The 27,157-nt window shown below is 37.7% G+C and overlaps 1 protein-coding gene across 1 annotated transcript in view; it reads right to left on the reverse strand.

Annotated features, from left to right (window-relative positions):
• The window catches only part of LOC139711143 (ATP-dependent translocase ABCB1-like), a 53,111-nt gene that overhangs the window by 17,089 nt on the left and 8,865 nt on the right, over window positions 1-27,157 (reverse strand). The window contains exons 3-13 of the mRNA XM_071623061.1: window positions 17,924-17,972; window positions 16,549-16,833; window positions 15,752-15,885; window positions 14,664-14,740; window positions 12,520-12,614; window positions 9,418-9,542; window positions 8,422-8,538; window positions 7,398-7,566; window positions 6,005-6,241; window positions 1,103-1,306; window positions 26-196 (exon numbers count right to left, since the gene is read on the reverse strand). Of these exons, the coding sequence (XP_071479162.1) occupies window positions 26-196; window positions 1,103-1,306; window positions 6,005-6,241; window positions 7,398-7,566; window positions 8,422-8,538; window positions 9,418-9,542; window positions 12,520-12,614; window positions 14,664-14,740; window positions 15,752-15,885; window positions 16,549-16,833; window positions 17,924-17,972 (1,663 nt within the window). The remainder of the gene's footprint in view (window positions 1-25; window positions 197-1,102; window positions 1,307-6,004; window positions 6,242-7,397; window positions 7,567-8,421; window positions 8,539-9,417; window positions 9,543-12,519; window positions 12,615-14,663; window positions 14,741-15,751; window positions 15,886-16,548; window positions 16,834-17,923; window positions 17,973-27,157) is intronic.

Here is a 27,157-nt window from a genome sequence, read left to right on the forward strand (position 1 = left end):
TCATCGACAGTAACAATGGTCCTACCTTGTCCAGAGCTTGCTGCACGACTTGCTCGCTCTCCCTGTCCAGGGCTGACGTGGCTTCGTCCAGGAGAAGAATGGGCGGGTTTCTCACCAGCGCGCGGGCGATAGCGACTCTCTGCTTCTGTCCCCCAGACAGCTGGGCGCCGCGCTCTCCGACCATGGTGTTATAGCCCTGCAATGTGGTAGAATCATGAAGAAAAATGAAAGTAAAGGACATTGACCATTTCGTTTGTAGATCCAACGCTAAAACGCATCGCTAGGGAAGTATTGAAAAAAATGAGAGACGTAGAAAAAAAGACCCCAATCCAAAAGATAGATAACAAACATGGAAATTGAGCGCAATCAGGCTATTGAGAGGGTAAAAGCTGGTTATATGACCGTTATTTAAGAACAAACATAAAAACAATCACACAATTCATGTCCCGATTTTAAGACACAAAAAGACAAAAAAAGTAAACATATTTTATAAATTAAGAAACATTCACTGATGACTTGAATTTGCTGTTATATACAAACATCAGGGGCCTACAATCAACTTCTTAATTTTAACAACTATGACAAGCGAGACTGATTAAGATTTCTTATAACCTGTCTCAGCAGATTTAAAGTAGGCCCTACATGTACGTAGGCGGTTATTTCATTATAAATTGATAAACTGTCAGTACAATGTGTCTCATGGATTTGTCCCAGCCGGTAGCAACATCCAAAGGACCCGGGTTCGATTCCTGAGTCGAATAACTGGGCCATGTTGCGTGTAATAATACATTCCTTCAGTAGAAGGAAAAACGCTCTGTTCATCTAAGTCGAATGAAAGAGGTCCCGTGTATGAGAGAGAATCATAACTCACGCACGTAAAAGATCCTGCTTCGTTCATTCATCGCAAAGAGCAGGGTGCATAACCCAATGAGGTGGTGGTCCCGCCTCACATCCAAATGGACCCCATTGAAGACCAGCTAGTGCAGCTGCAGGACCTGCATATGGGCTATCCAGCCATCTCATCAAATGGAAAATGACACCCCACCCCACCCCACCCCCATCCCCCCCCCCCCAAAAAAAAAGAAGTGGTGGAGATCATCACCTTGGGAAGTTTAGAGATGAAGTCGTGGGCGTTGGCCATCTTGGTTGCCTGGACGATCTCCTCCTTCGTCACGCCTTCGCGCCCGTAGGCGATGTTCTCCTCGATGCTGCAGTTGAAGAGGATGGGCTCCTGGCTGACCACTCCCATTTTCTCTCTTAACCATCGGAGGTTCAGCTCGGTGATCTCACGTCCGTCAACCAGAATCTGACAACAGTTCAAAAGACTAGTTTTTTGTCTTCTTTCATATTTATTCTTTGGCAGATCGAAGAGAATCATCTCTCATATCATAATTGCCACCATTCATGTCATGAGAAACAATATTCTAATCCTACCATTTTCTGTTCAAAAAGAAGGAAAAAACGTCCACAACAAGTTAAAGCTATTTGAACTTGGATTGATGCAGAGACGTTTCTTGAATATAGTCAACTTCTGCAAATCTACATCTGATACATGTATAGTTACAGATTCTAAATGTTAATACCACTGTCAGAGAAATTTGATTTAAATGCAGATTTAATGGTGCCCTAACCCCTCCCCGCAAAAAGAAAAAAAAATGGCGACTGGTATGCCTCCGCCATAATGCATAATTCTCCTAATAGCTCTATAGTATGTCTTGGCAATATAGACAGGGCAGAGCCAGGCAAAAACTGCCTTTTTTTTTCCAGTCAAGGTTTTCTCACTTGATTCTGGTACTTTAGACCACACTTAACAAAATAAGCTTCTGCGTCATCTTGAAATCTGTCCCAAATCCAAGATGGCCGCCAAATATCCAAAATGGCCGCCAGAGGACCTAAAAAGTGCCTACTGTGGTTAAGATTTTTCTGGGGATGGGTTTTTTTTTAAACTCTGTTTGATGATAAATGGTAAGAGGAATAAGATTCAGTGAATTAAAATTAGAATCACTTTCTTTTTTATTGCGAAAATCCAACATGGCCGCCAGACGCAGCTCCCGAAATTAATAAATGTCATAATAACCGGAGGGCCAAATCCTAAAAACTTGCTTACTTAACAAGTGAGTTCCACTCTCTCTACAAACTAAGTAGACCATGCTTAATTAATTAATAAACCCTCAATATGGTTTGAACAAGGACAATATATATGATAGACAGCAATACAAGAAATTCTAAAAATATATCAAATTATTAATCAAGATTTGACTCTGACGCAACACACTAAAGGTATCGTTTACCATTGGAAGAGATATGACATTCGATTTATATGTGCAGGTTAGTTGTATCACAAAACATTCTACCATGTAAAAAAAAAAAATATATATATATATATATATATATACATATATATATATATATAATGAAGCCTAAAACATGCGGAGATATCACCATTTCTTTTCAAGAAACCGTAACATTGATAACTGTTGACAGCTTAGTATAAAAAACTAGAAATGTCGCTACGGCGACTGGTATGCCTCCGCCATAATGCATGGTTCTCCTAATAGGTCTATAGTACAATGTCTTGACAATGTGTGATGACAGTTTCACACAATTGGCAAAATATCAAAATGACAGGTTTGCCACAAATGAATGTCTTGACAATGTGTGATGACAGTTTCACACAATTGGCAAAATATTAAAATGACAGGTTTGCCACAAATGTGCTGAATGTTCACTTTCCTAGAACTAGGTTCAATTGGATGAATGATTAAAACGTCAGAGTGCAGGTATTTGGGGAACTGATGATTTTTACTTGACTTTTGACCCTTTCATAAGTTTATGCATTGAGTAATTTTCAAGGTATTGAGAAAAAGTATAACTTCAATATCAAATGGTAAAATAGCATTATCTAAACCCGGCCTTTGACCTAACAGTTCCAAAGAGAATCACTGTCAGGTAGAACATGCATAAATATCTAAGTTTCATGATGATACCTTGAGTTACTTTCGAGATATGGAGGAAAAAGTGCAATTAAGCACTTTCACTTGACCTTTGACCTTTTGACTTTTGACCTTTTGGCAAAAACTTCCCACAGAATATATATTTGGTAATACATGCATACATCAAGTTAAAAAAACAAACCTTCAGGTATTGCATAAATATCAGTAGTGATATTTTGAGGAGTTGACCTTTGACCCCCTGACCTTTGACCCATGACCCCCAAATTTCCGAGATAATCACTGCCCATCGGTACAAGCATATATATACTAAGTTCCATGAAGATACCTTTAACCATTTGCGAGATATGGAAAAAACATGAAATTTCAACCTTTTTTCACAAAATAACCTGTGACCTTTGACCTTTGACCTTTGACCCCATGACCCTAAAATCCAAACAAAGTATTATCCCCCAGGATATACCCTCATACCAAGTTTGATGTAAAACCACCACACGGTTCTTGAGATATCGACAAAAACAAAACGGGACGGACGTCCGGGGACGGACGTACGTACGGACGGACGGACGGACGGACGACCCAAAAACATAATGCCTCCGGCCACTTCGTTGGCGGAGGCATAAAAACATATCAGAACAATCTACTTTGAAAATTAATAATAACGATCAGCGTCACCTGAGCTACCACTTGGTATGAAAAGTTAGTTTGCAGGCACAAACTCTTGTTTGTCAAAAAAGTCTGCGCGCACCAAGACTACTGGCACTGCTGCAAGCGTCAGTGCCAGTGGTGCGTGTAGTAGTCTTGGCGCGTGCAGACTCTCTTTACGACCAACAAGGTCTTGTCACAGCTAAAGTGGAAATTTTTACATAGTGAGTTTTCAAGTTTGAGACATTATAACTCCTGAACCGCAAATGGTACTGACCAATAATTTTCTCCAAATATTAATCATATGTTAAACAAAATTCTTAAAGATGTTTCAAGATAATCCTTCAGTCTTTTTCTGATTTATGCTGAATCAAGCATTTTCATGATTTTCCTTATTTCAGAAAAATATCAAAAAATGAGTATTTTTTCCTTAAAATCTCAATGCAGTTATCACAATCTCCCACAAAAATGGTATCAACTTGTAGGAAATTTTATTCTCTTTCATATGACATCACATTTGTTGAAATCTGATGTTTCTATCAAATTCTATCTTTCAAATAGCAAATTCAGTAAATATGGCGGCCATCTTGGACGCCATTTTGGATTTGGAGGCTTTCGCAACAAATTTTTTGAGGTAGACCAGTGGTATGTTGTCTGTTACAATAGAAATATGAAAATAAGCATGGTCTACTTAGTTTGTAGAGAGAGTGGAACTCACTCGTTGAGTAAGCGAGTTTTTAGGGTTTGGCCCTCCGGTTATTATGACATTTATTAATTTCGGGAACTGCGTCTGGCGGCCATGTTGGATTTTCGCAATAAAAAAGAAACTGATTCTAATCTAAATCCACTGAATCTTATTTCTCTTACCATTTATCATCAATTAGAGTAAAAAGAAATCCATCCCCAGACAAATCTTAACCACAGAAGGCACTTTTTAGGTCCTCTGGCGGCCATTTTGGATTTTTGGCGGCCATCTTGGATTCGGGACAGATTTCAAGATGGCGCAGAAGCTTATTTTGTTAAGTATGGTCTAAAGTACCAGAATTAAGTGAGAAAACCTTGACTGGAAAAAAAGGCAGTTTTTGCCTGGCTCTGCCCTGTCTAATATGTGATGACAGTTTAACATAATTGGCAAAATAATGAAATGACGCGATTGTCACAAATGTGTTTGAATGTTAACTTTTCTTGAACTAGGTTTAATTGGATGAATGGCTACACTTTCTAAAAGAGCAGTTATTTGGAGATTTTAGGATTTTTACTTGACGTTTGACTCCGTATAAGTTTTATGAATTATTGAGTAATTTTCAAAGGATGGAGAAAAAGTATGATATCAGTATTAAATAGTAAATTGTTCGCATTTTAACCTGGCCTTTGACCCTTGACCTTTGACCCTATGACCCTAATATTCCCAAGAGAATAACTGTCAGGAAGAACATGCATAGATATGTATTCAGTTTTATGATGATACCTTGAGTCACTTTCGAGATATGGAGGAAGAATTGAAATTTACCACTTTCACATGACCTTTGACATTTTGACCGTTGACCTTTTAGGCAAAAGACTCCCCAGAGAATCTCACCTGTGTAATACATGTATACACTAAGTTTTAAGAAAAAATACTGCAAGCATTGCATAAATATGAGGGGAAAAGTGAAATTTTGAGGAATTAACCTTGACTGTTGACCCCTGACCTTTGACCCCATGACCCTAAACTTCCCTAGATAATCACTTCAAACCAGGACATGAATATGTACCAAGTTCCAGACGATACCTTGAACCACTTCCGAGATATGGAAAAAAGGACATTTTAACATTGTCATTTTACCTTTGACCTTTGAAATTTGACCTCATGACCCTTAAATCTGTCTAGAGAATCTTCATTTGGTAGCACATGAATACACTAAGTTTCAAGAAAATACCTTCCGGCATTGCATAGATATGGGGGAAATAGTGAAATTTTGAGCGTTTGACTTTGACTTTTTGACCTTTGACTCTAAGCTTGTGCATCCAGAAGTTACAACTTCGCCCACTAATTCATACACATGCCAAGTTTCATTAGGATACCTCAAACGATTTTTTTTTTTAGTTACGCTGCCCACAAAATTGATTACGGACGGACGGAAGGACGGACAACCCGAAAACATAATGCCTCCGGCGACACTTCGTGGCGAAGGCATAAAAACATGAAAAGGGAGAAGAGTATTGTAATCACGTAAATTTAAAACACTGGTAGAATTTGTGTTGTCACCCGTCAAAATCACGCTATCGCGTTTGATATCATATCAGTTCAATTATTTATCCATTTCTAACAAAGTCATGATAATCAAATCATTAACACCATAATCATGATTATTCTTTTGAATACAAATATATGTATAAATTTACATGTGTATATATGAACTTCTTACCCGTCCTGCATCCTTGTCGTAAAACCTGAGCAGCAGGTTGATGGTGGTAGACTTGCCACACCCACTGGACCCCACCAGGGCCACCGTCTGCCCCTTACGGATGCTGAGATCCACACCCTTGAAGATCGGGACGTCGGGTCGAGTGGGGTAGGTGAAGTGCACCCCTTGGAACTCGATATTACCAGTTATCTCGGCCGGTTTTTCACCCTTGGTAGATCGGGTATCTATTTCCGGATCCTGGAAAGATGCGATACGCCTAGCACATGAAACACCACTGTCTAAAATATGTAGTAGCAGTCAGATGAGGAATAATGAAAAATCTGATCAAATCTACGTCAGTAAGAACTAAGAAGTAAAATCGACAAATTGCCACTGTTATACAGGGTGGCCCAAAAAGAACGGAACGGCTAAGATCTTTAATTTCAGCAATATCGTTGCAAATATGTCATCATGTTGCATACTATTAGAAAGGCCATTCTTTTTCCGATAGAATGACACCAGGTCTTTAATATCAGTTAATGTGTTACGATTTGGTGCCCATTTTTGTGAACCCTTGCAATTTTCAAAATGTGATCATTTTGCACTCTCAGAGATACAGAAACCAGTGAGAATTCGGCTTACCGTAGAAATAGTGGCGTTCGCAATGTGCGGAATGTGGGGCGGACAGTGTTATTGTCGTCAGGTCGTCTCATCCACAATGGTAACAGACAATGACAGCCACAATCCACACATTGTGAACGGTACTGCTTCTATGGCAAGCCGAATTTTCGCTGATATCGGTGTCTCTGAGAGTGCAAAATGATCACATTTTGAAAATTGCAAGGGTTGATAAAAATGGTCCTAAAACCATGATGCATTAACCAAAATTAAAGAACTTGGTGTCATTCTTTTGGAAAAAGAATTGCCTTTCCAATAGTATACAAAATAATGACATATTAGGAACAATATTGCTAAAATGAAGAATCTTAGGTGTTCCGTTCTTTTGGGGCCACCCTGTATAGAGGCACACGTTATCTCATATTCCGCTAAAATTCATTAGGTAACATTGACATCATTAGCGAGAATCGTTTATGTATTAAACGGACAGCAGAGTTGAGACAATGGATGATGATATGTACATAATATCTTAAAGGTAAATTCTGCACCAAAGTTGCTTCAGAAAGAACTCTGTTGAACTTGGGTTTGGTGTATTGTTTGTTTGTTTGTTTGTTTGTTTGGGTTTTGTTTTGTTTTTGTTTTTGCTGTACTCAATCATATCATAATTTCGTACAACAAACGGCAAGAGAAAGTAGGGATGATTTCAATTGAAATGGAAAAAAAAAACCAGGGGGCTGTATGATTGAGGATGGTTGAAGGTATAAAATTACGACTTCCACTATCCGTCGCAGTTTACCGCGTCGATGATGTCGAAGATGGTGACAGCAGCGCCTCGGGCTGTCGTGATCGACGAGAGAGACGGACCCAGGTTCCCGATGGAGAAAGACCCCATCATGACGCAGAAAAAGACCAACATGACATCACCTCCTGACAATCGCCCGTCAGCAACCAACTTGGGACCATACCTGACAAAAAAGGACACTATTTTGAGATTCTTCGAGATGTTGTTCTATGTATTATTCTAGGTATAGTTATGACCAAAACAAAAAGTGTAAACAAACGCACTCAGTTTTATAGTATATATAAATATAATAAAAGATATAGATAGAAAGATAGATAGATAGATAGATAGATAGATAGATAGATAGATAGATAGATAGAGTGGACAGACAGAATGATAACGGGAGTGATCAATAACGTATTCAAGCCAGGTTTCAACTTGAATACATATGCTTTTAATGCATTGATTACCTCGATTTTTTAATTTGTATCATTCGTAAACATATTATGATCTGTTGAAGAATGAAACACATGAAACAAAATTTGAGACAAAATAGGTCCTGGATAGATAAACAGATAGATGGACAGATAAATAAACAGTAGATAGATAGTGAGATATTAAGACAGATAGATAGATAGATAGATAGATAGATAGATAGATAGATAGATAGATGGATGGATGGATGGACAGATAGAAAGAAAGACATAAAGATAGATATTGGTAGATATACATAGAAAGATATTATCATAGATAAAAAGAGAGTGATAAACAGAAATATAAAGATAGATAGGTAGATAGACGGAAAGATATACAGATAGATAGGTAGATAGATAGATAGGTAGATAGATTGACAGACAGAAATAAAGATGTAAGGATAAAAAGATAGATATATAGACAGATATATAGATATAAACAATAAGAGAAAGATAGATTGATAGATAGTTTGATTGATAGATAGATAGACAGAAAGATAGATAGATTGATAGACGGATAGATAGATGATCAGATAGATGGATAGATGGATAAATAGATATCTCACCAGAATGCCAAGGAATAGGCTCCGAAGACGATGAGCATGGTAAGGCCCAAACCCAAGCCTTGGGTGACACCTTTCATGACCCCAATCTCCTTCGCCCCTTGTAGCTCGCGCTCGTACCTGTTAATGATGGGAAGTGGATTGATAAACATATAATCAAATGCATACATGAATGAAGGGATAAATAATAAATGCATAGATAGATACATACATAAGTCAACAAGTAGATGATAAATATATGAATAAACAAATATATACAAATGAATTAGTAGCTAAATGAGTGGATACATACATATGTGTATCCATTCATCTATTCATATCCGATTACATCGTAATTATGTTTATTTGTATGCTTATATGATATGTATACATAGCTAATAAAATGGACATAGTAACTAATAGTAACTAATATAAAAAATGTACTAAGTAGATGTTCTTGTGTACGGCAGGAAAATGAATATTAAGTTCATGAATTTATCATTATCATCATTATCATTACACATGGTAGCGTATTTGATAATAGGCCTATACTCATTAACAATACCCATTTATAATATACCACTATGATTATAGATCAAGGTGTAGAAACTACATTGCGAAAAACCTTCTAATTGATATTAAATACCATTTCGGTCTTATTTTGCTTATGTGTAGGTTTTATTTAATAGTAATTCCCCCAGCTGTGGAAGGACAATGGTTACGTAAAAGTGATGAAGTCATCGCATAAATTCCTTGAAATTTAGATAACGATGGCAGTCGTGATGATGAAAGATATCATTACTATCATTATTCTCAACACCAGTGCTCTTGTTCACTGCAACAGCTCGTCTCCATTGATCTAACTTTCAAAATTTTCATCAGCATCATGAGTAAAAGAATTAATCTTTAAAACTCTCGTAAAGCCTTGTCTTATGCAGACAAGGAGACGGAAACCACGAATCAGGCATCAAAGTAGACAATTGACAAAGCTCTTCTCCTATTAGGCTCATCCCCAGTCACCTCTTCACTTCTTTCTGCTCCCCGCCAAAGGCAATGACGGTCCTCACGCACGATAACACCTCCTCCGCCACGCTGCCCGCATCGGCGTATGCTTGTTGCTCCCTTTTGGCGAATGACGTCATCCTCTATATACAGTGTATGTGCAAAAACCGAATTATATAACAGATTGCATTATCTTGATACCGGGCATCATTTCTCTTTAAAGGACAAGTTCACCTTCATAAACATGAGGATTGAGAAAATGCAACAATATTAGTAGAACACATCAGTGAAAGTTTGAGGAAAAGTGGACAATCGATGCAGAAGTTATGAATTTTTTAAATTTTTGTGTTGGAACCGCTGGATGAGGAGACTACTACAGCTTGTGAGTCATATGCGTACAACAGTATAAAGAAAATGTAAAAGAAAATTCAACATATTTTCACTTTTTTCGCATAATAAAAGAGCACTTGACTTGCCTCTTTCTAAAGGCAGGGGGAATAATATTACCCATAACATTTGTCGGTAACAAGTCAGGGGAATGTGTACTTTTTTCAAAAAATGGAATTTTGTGAAATTCTCTTTATGTTTTCCTTATATTGTTGTACGCATGTGACATCTAAGTTATTCATGCACTGCAGTAGTCTTCTCGTCCAGCGGGTACTGCACAAAAACTTTTGAACGGATTGTCTGATTTTCCTCAAACTTTCAATGATGTGTTCTACTAATATTGCTACATTCTCTCAATCCTTATGTTTATGAAGGTGAACTTGTCCTTTAAAGTGATGGTAAAGTCTTGGTGGAGATGAGGATTGGACTTTTAACTTTTTTTCGCGAAATACCGAGAAATCCCTTATGAAATGATACAGAGCATACCATTCTAACAGGAATTCAAAGATTATTAGATGAAAATCGGATTCGGAATGCCCGAAACATCCAAACACAGAGTAAAGCAAAGCGATCCTGATAAAAGGTGGGTCCCACCTTAAATTAGAATTGCACTGTTTTGGATATCTCAGTCATTTCAAAACCAATTTTCATCAAATAAACGTTGAATCCCTCTCATGCCTCTTAGAAGTTCATGCTCTTTCATATTTCGTAAGAGGTTTCTCATTATCTAAAAGAAAAGTTGGTCTCAACCAAAACTACATTGTATACGATCCCTTTAAAGTGATAGTACAATTTTGGTTGGGACCTAACTTCAGGTTTCTAACATTTTTGCTAAGATACCTTGCAATGAGAAACCTCTAACATGTCTAATGAAATGTGAAAGTGAATGCTTTTCCAAGAGGGGCTCAATGCTTACTTGATGAAAATTTCTGTTGAAATGGGTGAGATATCCAAAACAGAGCGATCCTGATATAAAGTTTTCCAGGATAATGAAAGAGCACTTAAATAACCGTTCTCAGAAAGCAGGGGGAATAATTACTACACTAATTAACATAATAAATGTCAGTATCAAGTTGATGGAATGTGTAATCTTCATGAAAAATGAATTTTTGTGGAATTCCCTTTATATTTTCCTAATATTATTGTCCACACATGACGTCATAATCTCAGGTAGTCTCTTCATCAAGCAGTTCCAACGCCAACACTTTAAAATTCAAAAACTTTTGTATCAATTTTCCGACTTTCCTCGAACTTTCACTGATATGTTCTACTAATGTTACTGCTTTAACTCAATCCATTTTTCTCTTTGGGTTTTGGGCTCCTTTAAGTCTACGTACAATAGCGACACAAAGATCATGAGATAATCTCCCGTCTTCTCGAAAATTTCTTTAGGTCCGACAAGTCAAGAAGGCCAGATCCGAGATCTCCTTATTGTTTCAACTTCTCTGGTCTGAGAAAACAAGGAGGCAAGATAAGGCTAGATGTGAGGTCTCGCTACCTCGACCTCTTTGTATTCGAGAAAAGGAGAAAGCGAGATCTGAGGTTTCGTCTTCTCGACATCTCGGTTCCGAGAACATTGGAGATCAAGGCAAGAAGGCGAGATGTGGTTTTGAGATCTCGCCTTGTCGCTTTCTCGGACCTAAAAAAGGAGAGAAGGCCAAAAATGGCTCTGATTTTGTGATGACACTCATAATTCTGTGCTATTTACCCTAACTTACCTGGGCTATTTGGCAAGCTTGAATTCCTGGGGGGGGGGGGGCGTTATGGCCCCCCTTCAGATCTCGGCCGTTGATCGCGCGATCGCCGCAAAATTTTGCATGAATATAAAGCAGGATGTAATCTACAAGACTGTTAAGTTAAATTTTCAAAAAAATTGCATTTTCTATTTTAAATTAATTAATTATGCAAATATATGCAAAAACCTCATTTTCGTCTGTAATTGGCTTATAAAAGCTTATGGAATGCTGATTTTTGGTGTAAATATTCCTAGTGACATTCCAAACATTTGTGCGTAAAAAAAAAAAAAATCAGTATCAAAATTAATTTCTTACGTTTGTTATTGTTTTATCTTTTTTATGTATTTGTTTGTTTTCTCGAACTTTTGTTCTTGTTGTTTCTTTCAGCAGAATTTGTCATACACATCTTCAGAAGCATAATTTTACTGAAATAAATCTATTTCAGCGATTAAAATTAAAAATATGAATCTTTATATGAATTAATTGAAAAAACACAATTTGTATTGACTTTGTACAGAAAATCATGTTTTTGAGCAATTTTGGGGTTGACGAAAATCCCCCCCCCCCCCAGGTAAGTTAGGGTTAAAGTGGCGTTTATTTTGGCAATGATATGACTGCTACTTTTAGTGAGTGATAAAATCCCGGCTGGAAAATAATAGGGAGTCTTAGATTTGCTGCGCGGACGTTTGAGACGACGCCTGAGCTGGACGTTCTCCTCTTCCCCGCGTCGTGGTTAAAAGTAGCTTTAGATTACGCTGTTCATAACAAATAAAATGGCGCCACCAACCCATGATCGGTGCATCAGGTACTAGTAGCTCCTACGTGCTGACGTAAAAATAGCCCTGCTGAACGCGTAGTGAAAACTCAGGTGCGAGAGCTATAAAATAGATCGTGTCTGATACCCGATTCTGATACTCGAGTCTTTTTTTCCCTCTGAACGTCCCTGTTGCGAAAATCTAAAGCTCCCTAATTTAAAGCAGCGACCGTCCATACTCACAATGGACACAAAGGATCCTGCTAGGGCCAAGAGAGGTGACATGGAGAGGAGAACGAGGGTCATCTCCCAGCTCTTCCAAAACGCGATCCCAAAACCTTTAGTAAAGATAGATAGATACAATCATAATAAATAGATAGATAGATAGATAGATACAAGCAAGGATAGATAGATAAATAGATGGATACAAGCATATATTTACAAATATAGAGATAGATAGATAGATAGATGCAAACAAACATAGATAGATAGATACAAACATACACAGATAGATAGATAGATAGATAGATAGATACAAACAGAGATAGATACAATTGTTGATGGATAAATATATAGATAGATACAAACATAGATAGATAGATACACACATACGTACAAACATGGATAGATAGATAGATAAATAGATAGATAGATAATAGATAGATAGATAGATAAATAGATAGATAGATAGATAGATAGATAGATAATAGATAGATAGATAGATAGATAGATAGATAGATAGATGCAAGCAACGATAGATGGAGGGAGAGATGGAAAGAGAGATGCGCAGGTAAGATATATCTTTACTGAAGGATATGTACATATATAACTATTGAGAGAGCAAAGGTATACATTTCTTTAATATACAAGTTGGTTTTTATCAGAATCCAGTCAGAGCATACGTAAAACACGCTTTCTAAAACCATATCTTCCTATTGCATCAAAAGTTGAAGCGAAATCTTATATCAAAATATATCTAAAGAAAGAGGCAAAGGAGCGGTTTCACTTTTAAAGGAAAGAGAGATTTGGAAGAGTGGGGTTCGTTCTAGACCACAGTCCAAGTTACTGTCTACACAGGGCAGCATTATTACTGAATTACTGCAGGTCAATGCAGTAACTGACTTTTGGACATATATCGCCTATTTGGGAATAAATGAAATATTCAACAATTCAGAGGTTTATAATATTTCTGCAACAAAACAGCACAATGAACCTAGACCAAAACAGAATCCAATATAATCTGATGAAAGACATTTTAACTCTCCTTAATGGGGATGGCTAGTAACTGAACAGAGGGAATCAGTGGGAATGCTGGGGGATGATTGCTCTAATTCTTGTTGGATTCATTTTAAGAGTATATCTATCCATTGTTGTGTGAAAATTATTTGCTTCAGAACGGTCTCATATTCAAGTGTTGTGCAGTTTAATGCCCCTTCACTGTACAGGCATGCTAACCTCAACATTAAACTGGACATCACTTGAATATGAGACCATTCTGAAGCAAATAATTTTCACACAACAATAGATATATAGTGCTCTCTTAGTCTTAAATGAATCACACAAGGATTAGAGCAATCATCCCCCATCATTCCCACTGATCACCACTGATCAGTTACTAGCCATCCCCTTTAAGCCTTTTCTGTTTCAGGGACTTTGGGCAGTATGCATAGAAAGCTATGTGGTCTTATGTGGCAATTATGGGCACTCTAAGCACACACGAGGTCATAGGGGAAATCTAGTCCAAATATAAGTTAGTGTGATAAAAAAGGAGTGAAATCTCACAAATTCCATCGTAAAAATGTGACTGAAATCGGATGAAAAAAAAAGTTATGCCATTTTGAAGTTTTGTTATTTTCTGCAAAAAGAAAAAGCCCTTGTGCAGTGGATATAAATATGCAAATGAGTGAGCTAACCATATCGTACCCTCACAATTTTCCATTGATCGAGTAAAAAATAAAACCCTAAAAAATTCCATGTTTTTGTCATTGCTGAAACATGATGTTATTCCTGGTTGAATAACTTCAGAATAGTGTTCATATACGAGGATTTGCTCCTCACGCAAAATTGCATTTGAATGAAATACTGAAATTTTTCTCAAGGTTTTATGTCCAAACTGTTGTGGCAAGTTGTGAGGGGATGACGTGCTCACTTTGCAATTTACATATCATTCATGACTATTCAAGAATTGTTTTCTCCCAAAATAGCGAAACTTCAATACGTCATAATTACCTTATTTTTAATCCAATTTTGATCAGAATTATACCGTTGAACTCGTAATTTTTTACTCATTCTTATCAGAATAACTTATATTTGGACTGGATTTCCCCTTTAAGATACGCAAGCAAGGAATGATGAACTTGTTAGAATGTCCCAGAAATCAGACTTACTGGCAACAAAAGTGGCTACATACTGCAATGTAATGGATATCTTGTCTCCCAGGCCCTCTTTCACTCTCTCCATATCGCTGTAAATAAAAAAACAAACAAAACAATGAAACTAGTAGGCACTAGAGAGGACATCATTTCCACCCTTATTGCGATTTCCATCCTGAAAAAAGAAAAGGAGATAAAAAGTAATAATGATAATACTAAATCTTATATTCATATTCAGACAGTGATCAGGAAGACTACGAAGATTTGATCAACTACTCCTTGTGGCATTATCAACTCATCCTAAAATTTTCAATCAAATCTATTTATAATTTTATAAGTTACTTAGCAAACAAACAAACAAACGAACGAACGAACGAACGAACAGACATGAAACATAGTCAAACAGTATGAACAGACATGTCAATGCCGGCAACAAACATAATCTCCTTGGCAGAGGTAATAATCAGACTATTCTCTCCCACGCGGTGTAAGTTAAAAACTAAGGAACGATTAGAACAAACTGATACAATGACAAAATAGATTAAACCGAAGAGGTAGGGTTGTATCTACCAGAACATGACGTTTGTGAATTTTATTGTGTAATTTGTTTTCTTACCGTATACACCAGTTAATGAGCAATGTCCGTACCGTAACATTGGTGTACTATTTTAAGTTTGTATCATACATTTGTGCTTTAAAAAGAATGTCTGTTCCATAGCATCAATTATATCAATTTAAATAATTTGCATAATCAAGTTACGGTTGTATTGGTGTGTTTGTTTTTTTTTTTTCGAGGCTAGCCTCTTATAGTGTTTCCACTGCTTTACCAAAAGGCCCTGCCATTTTTGTTACCCTAGTGTTGCCAGGTACTCACACCTGGGTCGAGAGGGACATAGTGGGTAAAAACATCTTGTCCAATTAAGGACCTAAGCACGAGGCGGGAATCGAACTTGGGTCCTTCAATTGGGAGTGGGGAGTCTTATCCATAATGCCACAGCGCCCCCCTGTATCATGTATTACTTTTGATGGAAATGAAGTGTACATGTAATTGATTAAATAATAGCTATTGAAGAATCCGCCCAATCCTCTGATGTCTCACTCACTCAGCTAAGCGTGATGTAAGTTCGCCGCTTTTATGAACGTCAAACCACTTGATCTCCTGATGAAGGATCGCGTCGAAAAATGCTCCTCGAATTTTGAAAATTTGCCGCTCACACGAGAGATTCCAAAGTGAAGACTGCCGCAGGAGAAAAAAAGAGAGGTACAATTAGAGAAATAAAGACATTAAGATAATTTTATGTGTCTAGAAGTAGTGGTTTGACTTGGCGAGAGTACAAGGACTGTCTGATATCAACAAACAAAAACCTGTCATAGTTTAAAGAATGTGTCGTGAAATGGGTAGCACAAACAAACTCATCTTCTTCCACGGCGTTACCGTGTCCTCTTCGGCTCTTCGAACGCCCTCGAATTATAAGCGATTGTTGTTATTTTATTTTGAATCGTCGAATTTGAATTGCTGCAACATGTATATTGGGGGATAATAGGTCCTACACGTCAAGATGGTCAATTATAGGAATGAGTGTGGTTAAAAATAAACATAGGTGAAGATCGTGCATGAATGATAAATTTGTTACGGGTCTTGACACTCTCACACGCAATTTACATTTTGAAAACTAACGATTTGTTTCAAGATATCCCCGTCATATCTAAGGAAATGAACAAACATCTTTCAAATGATGTCAGTGATATGTTCATGTCTTAAATTTTCTTCATGTTACAGAACACACTAGTTCAGGATACAAGAGTCCTACTGTAGCGTGAACACTCAAATCCCCCTTGTCAAAACTATGAAAACACATCAATTATGGCACCATTATTATTTTGCGAAAGGTTCGCCTACCTCTAGGTATGCTAGAAACATGGTAGCGAACCCTATGTAGGCGAATATGAGCGCATAGTCTTGCATGGCATCGTCGAACTCCTTGGCCGGGTCGTAGTCCGGTGGGAACGTTGGTGGAGGCAGCGTCGAGTTGAACAGGCCCGTGTCGTTCCTGTCGTATTCGATGAACTCATCGACCATGCTTGCGAAGACGACGTTGAGCAGCGGCATCGCCGAACCGTGTCCGACGGCAGCAATGGACCCGATCAGCAGAAGGAGGCCATCGAGTGAGGTGGTATAGCGGAACTTAACGTACAGTCACAACAAAGGGGTGAAAATTACTTCACAGAGCGGGGAAAGTTCTAGACATTTTAACTGAAATTCGAATCTCGCCTATTGTGAACATGTTCTGGCGCCCCCCCCCCCCCCCCCCGCCATCGTCCGTTCTCCACAATATCTGTTTAAACCTATAGGTGTAAATAGCTGCTTGTGTGTGTATGTGTGTGTGCGTGGGTGTGTTCGTTGAAAGGGGAAGGGCGGACCTGCTCTCTTTATCTTTCATTCGTGTCTGGATATCTAGCATTTATTTACTTAAATTATAGACATTATTCAAATATGATGTTTAAAATGTGTTAACGAATACGTACATAAACTCATGTAGGCCTATGTCTTTTTGTATGCATAAAAGTATCTACGTAAAGGTATTGTCTGTTTGAGTTGCTTTATTTGCTTGACATGATCAAGGATTACCTTTTTGTTACAATTTTATTTCATTTCTGAAACTGTACTGAATACATTGTTCAATGAAAAGCACAGCAGGAATCTGCTAGAGGTGAAATGTGCTTCTTTTGCCCTACTGCTGCTGTATCATTTCTTCAATGATTCAATCATTCATTGAGTGTATCAAAGTAGTGTGATGCAAATGCTTGACTTAATGACAGTAAGTCAAGCATTAGCATCATTTAATAATCATCTGTCTAAAATGTTTACCTTTGGGAGCAGTGATATAAAGAATGTTTAAGAAATCATTTTTGATGCATATGTGTAGGTCAGTTGTATCACCAAATATTATCCTACCATACAACATTTTGCAATAAAGCCTAAAATAAAAGGAGATATCGCATTTTTCTCATAGTTATAATACACGGTATTATAGTTGTACACGGTTTAGTCTGGAAACATTTTTTATTATAACTATTGTTCACATTTTGTATATCTATACTTAACATTGATTATGCTGATTCAAATTTTTACATTTGTTGTTTATATCCCTAACTCACATTTTAGAACTTATTTGAAGCACTATGTTAATGCTGGGGTTTTGTTTCATCTACGAATGGTAAATGATGACTTTAAGCACGTTACTTGCTCAATACATTTCATCGTCGTGACTTACCATTCTTGCAAAAGATATTTTTGGTGGATCTTCTTTCTTTTCATCGTCTCTGTATAAAGGGAAAAGGACAGAAACATTACTCACGGATGCATATTATTGTAATACCTTTACAGTCATATGAAATATAATAAATTCAGAGGGATAACATTCAGACATTCAGTTTGAATAAAACAGATGTTTCTTTGGTATCAACAATTGCAAGCGACAGAAATAATTTTCTCGGTAGAAGTATGATAACGACATTTATGTTTGCATCCAGTTGGCGTGTTTTCCTCGCTCTTTTTATGTTTTTTATACCCTTTAGCTTGCAAAATGATGAAACCTAAGCACTTACGTGTTATAACAGCGCCGATTTATTATTTTTGTAATAAACTTGATCCTCTCTCTCTCTCTCTCTCTCTCCCTCTCTCTCTTGTTAGATAGCCCAAGTTGTATTTTTGACGATGTCTGTGATTATTCGGTTAAGCGCATGTACATAATCTTCTCAGGTCAGAAAAATAGATGAATAATTAGACAAAAAGATAAACAAATTAACTGCAGCGCCCTCTTCCGGGCAACATACGTATAATGTTGAGTTTGTGCGCATCCTAGCTGCTCAGGTTTCAGTGACGTAACAAAGAGCGTAGAAGTGCACGCACGAGTGATGAGCTGAGCTAGCTGAGCTGAGCAGCTGCTACTGTAGTAGATCGAGCTAGAGTGTAGTAACAATGTACGTACGGATACCCCGAACTCACCACCGCGGTCGCGCTGGGCGGCCTCGCTCGGCTCGCGTGCTAACTGTATGCCTTACTGTAACAATCTGTACGTACTGCGCAAAGTTCAGCTGTCTGAGCCGCATATACATGGTCATGGTAGCACAACACTGATCGACAGAATCGGGAAGCTTGGAAGTTGAACTGAACTGTTTCCATTTTCAATCCATAGATCATCTGTTTTGTGACATGCAGTTCATTATCTGTCCATCAACATGGTAAAATCGAGTGCTAAGGTATTTAGGGCCTAGCCTTAGTCGGGGACTACTAGTCTACTATATACTAGGTGTTAAAAACAACAACAACAACAACGACAACAACAACAAAACAAACATATGACACACATTTCATCTTTAGGTCTAACAACTAAAACAATCCGAGTATCTCTGATAAAATCTAAATTAGATCTAAACTTGTCATTACTGATACAAAATATTGGTTGTTTGTTGTTGTTCTTTTTTTTTGGGGGGGGGGGTTACAAAATACAAGGTCAGGAAAGTATTAGCAAACATGTATTTATCACTTTCACCATTCAGATATTGATTTTTGATTATCAAATCTGGTGTAACAAAAAGAGAATCAAAGAATTTTTTTCGGGGGGGGGGGGGTTCTCAAGGTACATAATATTCATAGTTTACAACACGCACTTTACCAACCACTGCAACAACCAACGCATGCAATCTACAATCTACGTCATTATATTCAGATTTGATTTTCCTTTGGAGGACCGTCAGACTAATGCCAAACCTCCCATTTCCTCATATTAATTCTTCTTCCTCCATTATCACTTTCTGCACACACACAGAGAAATTAGGGTTCTTTTAGGGTTCTTATTTTCACCCTGCGAGCAAATCTAACTACGTGGCACCTTATAGGGTTCGGGATGGATGTAGGGGTGCAAATCCGAACCCTAAAGGGAGCCAAGTCTTAAGGGTTCGAATTTGGAACCATTCCATAGTCTTTCCCGAAAGCTGACATGTGGGTGTTGAATGGTGTTTGCTTAAAATGCCACACTATTTTTGGATATTATCGTATATTTTTATTTGAAAATATAACTACACGTTGTTAAAGAGTAACAGTGTCATCAGTAATACTGTACTCAAAAAATTACTACTTGAATTAAACATTTGTTTTTTCTTCTCGCAACGGGATCAAGAATATCATTTCAATGACGTTATCATAGAGAGAAAGCAAACGAGTACAAGTACACGTATTATGCGTGCACGCGTGGACCGTTGAGCACTTGGTCAATGGCAAAGCTAAAATTGCATGCGCACGCCACGCCGTAGGTCGCGCGGTATACGTACGTGCATACTACTGAAGTTCCTCGTTTGGAATGGACAGACGACCGTGAGGTTGGGGTGATGAATAAATCTTTTTGATGAGCCAAACGTTGTGAGTAGATAATTGTACTGTAATTCCGTTGAAAATATTTCACAGTAATCGATGATGATATGTGTGAATTATGCTCATAGAATGCTGAGTGGTGAAAACTGATGCGAAAGAGTTGTATCGAGGTACATGTGTACTAACATGTCAGAAGTGCGATCATACCTACAGTAAAGCATAGCGAATAAGTCAATGAAAGTGCACGGCAATACGGAAAGCCTCAACCAAGGTACTAACTACGACCAACAGCCCCATACGCATAGCGTAATTACGCTATGCGTATGGGGCTGCTGGACGCAGTTACCAAGGTATGTACGTAAATAGGTGACCGGATATAGTCGCATCATTTTCGTTAATGGGAATTATTACGTTTGAGCCGAGTTGAGGCTCAGTTGGATATTGGTTTCTGTGAAGTTGACAGAAAGAACGATGTATGCATGTATGATGTGCCTAATGAAGAAAAATAGTGTTCCTGGTTCATTTAGGAGAATTTAAGACATGTATGAAGATGGGAAGTCAGAAAATTTAGGTTGGCCTTAACTCCTTGTTGTCTATCAATGAAACTAGAATGTGTGTTATAAATTAGCAATGCCATAGTCACAGAGCATAAGCAATGATACACGATATGTGAATTTAGATAATATCCACTGGAGAAGTTGCATGTGCTAGACATGACATAAAATAAGTCACACAAACAAGGTATGTAATGTAAACGGTAAATCACTTCAGAAGTACAACCACTTGATCCCATACTTTAGCAGGTAGATACATGTAGGCCTATTCCAATATTGATTGTATGTTGAACTTTGTTTTATTCAATTACAGGTTGAACCTTGCTGATCCATGCTGATGCATGGTGTTAGCTTGGTCTCATACTGGGCCAAAGGGACCTGTGTTTGATTGATTATTTATCATCGAGTTCGCTGTGCATCAAGTTAAATAATGGTCTTCAGGATGAGTGATGCAGGTCAACCTCGAGAGACTGGTGAGCCATATAGGATGCCAGAGCTGGAGATGGAAGATGTTCAGGATGTCAATCCTGGTTCCTCGTTGAGTCAGTGTGGAAGCCATGCCAGTTCTTCTGAGAGTGATGGCCTGAAGGGCATACTATTTGGCAGCTGAAGCAGCTGCTATAGAAACGCATCAAAAACTAGAGCTCGAGGAGTTTCGACTTATGCAGCGTAAGATGAGATTAGCTATGAGACCAAGCTGCAGGTTGCTGAAGCAGAGGAGCAGATATACCTTGACTACGAGAACAAGAAGTTGGGAGTCGGCTTTCCTGTGAAAGCAGAGGATGAAACCTTGCTGTATCCAACTGAATGCGCCAACCAACCAGTACACACGAGTACACCGATTTCCCTGACTAGAGAAGTAGCAAAAAAGTTATTTTCAAATTTTCTTTGACTTTTAGCAGATATAGTCCAAAAGCCAATAAGATCATCAACATCATGTAGTATCCCTGAACCAGGTTTGATGAAAGCCCATCAATCTTTCCGTAGATACATCCGTACAGACCGGGAGACAGACAGGCAACCTGAAAACATATGCCTCCGGCACCATTCAGGGCGGAGGCATAATAATGAGACTCCTATAATATGTCATGTATGTTTAAACCATATAAAATTTGAGACGGGTCACATTGAATCTCCCCCCTCCCCCCCCCCCCCCATTAGAATTGCTAAACACCACGGCTCTAGAAACATCTTTCCATTTTAATCCAGAAAGTAATCAACTCCCTGTTTTTAGCCGAGGGTGAGCATGAAGCCACTCCATGAAATGAAGATTAGCATTTTTTCTTTTGCAAAATATATGTGAAAATGTTTAATTTCATAGATAATGATAACTATTTATTCTGTCTTTTAAACTGTTGTCAGGTTATTCCCTTTCTTAGAATGCACTGGCCTTGAATATTTACAAGAATACTCTAAAGAAATATATAATAGAAAAATACAAGAGAACGAACTTAAGAGAACTTGACTTCTATTCACTTTTATCTTCTTCTTTTTTAGGGGGGGGGGAGGGTGGATTATGGATGAAAATATGAATCTGCTAATGGATATAAAATACTCAAAGTATGCTTTCCATTATATTTCATACTACATAGGGTTAGTTTGTATTGTTCATATTTTAGATATTTCTTCACCATCGATAGCCTCAGTGCTTCAACAACACCTGCACACTTTGAATTGATTGTTTAAGTAGAGAACAAAAAAAAAAAATAAGTCGCCTGATGTTTTTTGTAGTAGACAGCCACACAATGTATGTCAATTTTGGGCAATCTCTGGCAATGCAATGTCATAAGTGGAGTAGCTTTGTGACACTTGACAAAAGCATGATTTTCTCACAAACCCTTTATGTATGATATAAGGATTGAAAAATAGAGTTTGTTCCAAAATCTGAGAAAACTCAACATATCATATCTACTTTTTTGCATATAAAAGAACACTGGACTTCACTCTTTAAGAAGGCAGAAACTACAGTAAACCTCGGATAAGTCGACGTCGAGTGAGTCGAAAATCACTTAACTCGAAGCAAAATAAAAAGTCCCGATTTTTCCCTATGTATTTTCTCTAAGAAATATTTGGATAAGCCGAAGCACGAGAGTCGAATTTCGGCTGTGTCGAAGTAAAACATTCAGTGCCTTTTGTACAAAATACACGTAGTTTACATCACTTGAGCCGAAGAAGATTTGTCTGGCATTCTCATTACATTTAGAGGAGAACAAAAAAAATCGGCATGTCGCAGAACCCCGTCCCTGGCCTGCTGCAGGTAAGCATGCACACTCACCGTACCGCTCTGCACGCATGTCGAATACATACACATGTATACATGTATACACGCAGCACATCGATCCACATACTTTATCCATACACACAGCACATCCATACTTTATCCATGTCAAGCCAGAACTCCTTGGTCAACCAATCACTGCTTTAATATTTTAGTGACAGGCCAAGTGGGCGGAGCTTGTTTGTGCGTGCCCGGCTGGCTGTATAGTTTTGTTCAATGGAGGTGGGATGGACCTGGGAGAGTGTTTGTCTCAGGGTAGGTTGACAGAGATGGCTACTTATGTTGCACCATAGACATAGCACATGCACATTGCCACATTAGCGCAGACATTCTCAGAACTACGTTTAACTACTAGTATTGATACAAATTTCATGTTCAATTCAGAACAAAATAAGAACATTATCTTCAAGAACAGACAAATTTGAATGCAAACACACACACGCACGCACACACACACACATGCACACATGCATGCAAATGTACTATAATACATGTACATAACTGTGAGTCGAAAAAAAATCGACTCTCGCGAGAGTCGAATTTCACTTAAGTCGACGCATTTTTGTCAGTCCCGAGAGCTTCGACTCATGCGAGGTTTACTGTATTATCATTGCCCTTACGTCAGTGACTTGTCGAGGAAATGTGCATGTTTTTCCTAAGAGAAAAGAAATGTGAAATTCTCTTTAGGTTTTCCTTGAATTGTTCTACGCATGCGACTGCTCAAAGGATTTAAAGATTATTAACTTTTGAATTGAATGTCCGCTTTTCAATTTTTTTTACTGATGTGTTCTAATCGTATAAGCCAGTTCGGGGTACCAGTTTGAGCATGTGCGAAAAAAAGGTTATTTGTACCGAGAGACAGGTTGTTTTTTTAATTTCACTGAGATAAGCATCTGTAATGCTAGGATTATTCATGGAATCCTTATAAATGGTGCCTGCCAGTACATCCACTTGACAGCAAGCCTGGTATTTGGCAATGTTAACACACAAAAAAAGTTTGTTAACATATTCAAAACAGCACTTGATAAAATAGATGATTCCCTAAGTGTTGATTGACGAACCATACTGGTCACTTCATCTACACTGGTTAGGTTCATTCTTTCTTTGAATATGAGTTCCATAAATGGCTATGGTGGGCAAGCTGCTGCATTATGTCACTTTGAGTTGAGTGAAGTGCGTAACCAACTGAGAAAAATGAAAGGTCATTTGTACCTTTGTGCACATGAGCTATCTCCGGACTGGCTTATTGCAGCGCATTCACTCAATCCACATGTAGGTCTATATGAAGGTGGACTTGCCCTCTAACTCTGATTATAATTTTAAGCTTTCTTTAAGTAGGTTGTATAAAGTGCTGATATATTTGTGTAAGGTTTGGTGAAAATTAAGTGTTAAAATGATTGGAAGAGTTGTGAGACTGTATACATCAACACTTGAGGTATTTCTCATGCATGATCATAAATCTGTAAAATATTAATGGTAATAGTAATAATGATAATAATGATGATAATAATAATAATAGTAATAAAAATATATTTTGATCCTGATCATTATGCTTGTGATGGTGCCAATACCAATACCTGCTTTATGAATGTGAAAAATCGACTGCTCTTTACAATATTTTGAATGTTGGGGCTAAACTGCATACATTGTGTAATTATATTTATGGTCTACTGAGTACAATGTGCTTCTTGTTTCCATCGCTTGAAAAAAAAACCACAATGTATCAAAAAATTTGTTTTTAAACTTGTCTCACAAGACATATTCCTTCCTCTTTATGTCCAGTTTGTAATACCACTGATTGGTTAACCTTATTTTCCCTTTCTGAATTAACATTTTCTGTGGAATTGTTAATGTTAATTTGATGCAATGAAAAGTGTTTTCAGATGTGCTATTCTGCCCAAGATTTATAACTGGGACATATCTTTAGCTGTGTGCATAAAAAAGTAACCAAATTTAGATGTGCATTCTTCATTTTTTAATTCTTTTTTTCACCTTTCTTATCATTGGTGTAATTATATATGAAAAACAAAATGTGAAGTATACTAATTGTATAATGGGGCACATTTGCAAGCTCTCAAGCTTGGAATTGGATGGAATATGTCAGTACAAGTAGTGAGTTTCAAATATATATGACAGAACTTTGCCATACCCTTCATTGTTTTGGCAATAACTTGTGTACCAGAAATCGGAGTTGACATATCGCTGTTAATGTCTAAGAGCGTCATAAAGGTGCTTTTGATTACCGTAAGATGTACCGGTAAATTCAAGGTGCATACCTATGATCCATTCTAGAAGTAGAAGGACAATGTGAAAGATATTTGTCACATAGTTTACTATTACTCTGCGCAAGCTTCAGGGATTTTTTGAGTAAAAAGAATTAGTGCTTTTTGTCAATGTGGTAACTTCCTTTAAAAGAAGAAAAGGTAATCATGTGATGGAAAGAACGAATATTATTTTTCTTATTCAATGCACTGACCAAATTTCATACATTTTTGATTTACATTGCCCTTTTTATGACAAAATATGCATCTCGTATTAGAATTTGTAGAAATACAATGTATATTTCATGTTCACTTTAAAGTAAACCATAAAAAAGAAAATCGCTGTTAACTTGTCCCTCTTCCATGAGACATATATTAAAATGTTAATAATCTATATGTAAGTATGCACTGTATTCATCATGTTTATGTTCTATTTGTTGTTGAATTGAAGTCTCTGACTTCAGTTTTCGAAAGATTGTGGATTTAATTGACTGAGAAACTGTGTGTAAATCTACTGTATGCATGCTATTTTGCTTCATGTCTGGAGTGTTACCTTAGTTAATTGTGAAGTCAGTGAAGGCATCCAGTAGACCTTAGGTAATTGTTTGTGAAGTTAGTGAAGGCATCCAGTATATAATTATTTTGGTTTTAACAAAAAGGTTATAATTTTCACCATATGGGGTGCAGAAAGGTAACCCTATATAGAGACGTGTGCAAATTGTATTGCATCCTATATTGCGGTGACTTTATCACCCCATAGGGTGCAAAATTACAACAATAACAATATGAACCATAATGGGTGCAGGTATGAGGTGCAGAAGAGGAACCCTGCATAGAGGTCTATATTTGCACCTTTTTGGGTGTTGAATATAGGGTGCTAAATAAGAACCCCCAAAAATAGAACCCTAAATGGAGCCGCTGGTGTTACAACGATGTGAACCAGAAAGGGTGCAAATTTGCACCTGAATTTTTGTTCACCCTATGGGGTGCAGAAAGGGAACCCAATGGAGGGGTGCAAATATGCACCCCAAAAAATAGAACCCTAAATGGAGCCGCTGGTGTTACAACGATATGAACCCTATTGGGTGCAGAAAGGGAACCCAATGGAGGGGTGCAAATATGCACCATATATGGTGTTAAATATAGGGTGCTAAATAAGCACCCCCAAAAATAGAACCCTAAATGGAGCCGCTGGTGTTACAACGATATGCACCCTCTAGGGTGCAAATTAGAACCGTAATTTCTCTGTGTGCATGGTTACAGCAAGTGGGTAAAACAAACAAACAAGCATGTCAATGTGGAGTTTTCCACGCTTGCGTCCACATGATATCATTATGGCTGTGTATAAGGGAAATGATAACGAAAACGCACATGAACCTTCCTTTCTGAATATTTTTCCACTATATCACTGCAATTGTGACACGTTTTTTTTAAATTTTTTACGAAAAAAAGGAAGAAAATGGGGTTTTGAGTGAACCGCATTCATGCATCCTAGCAGGGTATATCCCTGCATAGGTTCCTGAACGGATTTGGGGGTCTTACGATGATTTCTGTCGCAAGGAGGCTCTGCTAGCACAAAAGCGAGCACATGAACCCCCTATTTTTACAATTGTTCTGCATTAAGTAACCCTTCTTCTACAATTTGATAAAGTTTCGTGAAAATGACATGGGCTTTGAATATACAGCATGACATTCACGAACCCCTCCTAATAAGCACCCTCGATAGGTTTTAACTTGGGGGTCCCAGGATGATTTCTATTGGGGGTGCTGCCAGCACAAAAACTAGCACTTGAACCCCCCACTTTTTATTGTTTTTCTGGAATTAGTACGCCGTCTTCTACAATTTGGTCAAGTTTCGTGAAAAATTATATGGTTTTTGAATGTACAGCGTGAGATTTATGAACGCACCCTGCCAGGGCATCTCTGCATAGGTTCCTGACCAGATTTTAGGGATTTACCATAATATAATTTGTCGTATGGGGGGCGCTGCTAGCACAAAAACGAGCACATGAACCCCCACTTTTTATTGTTTTTCTGGAATA

This window comes from Diadema antillarum, unplaced genomic scaffold (assembly GCF_040938485.1).
Source record: "Diadema antillarum isolate AM-2024a unplaced genomic scaffold, OU_Dant_1.0 seq00001617_RagTag, whole genome shotgun sequence".
NCBI classification, from domain to species: Eukaryota; Metazoa; Echinodermata; class Echinoidea; order Diadematoida; family Diadematidae; genus Diadema; species Diadema antillarum.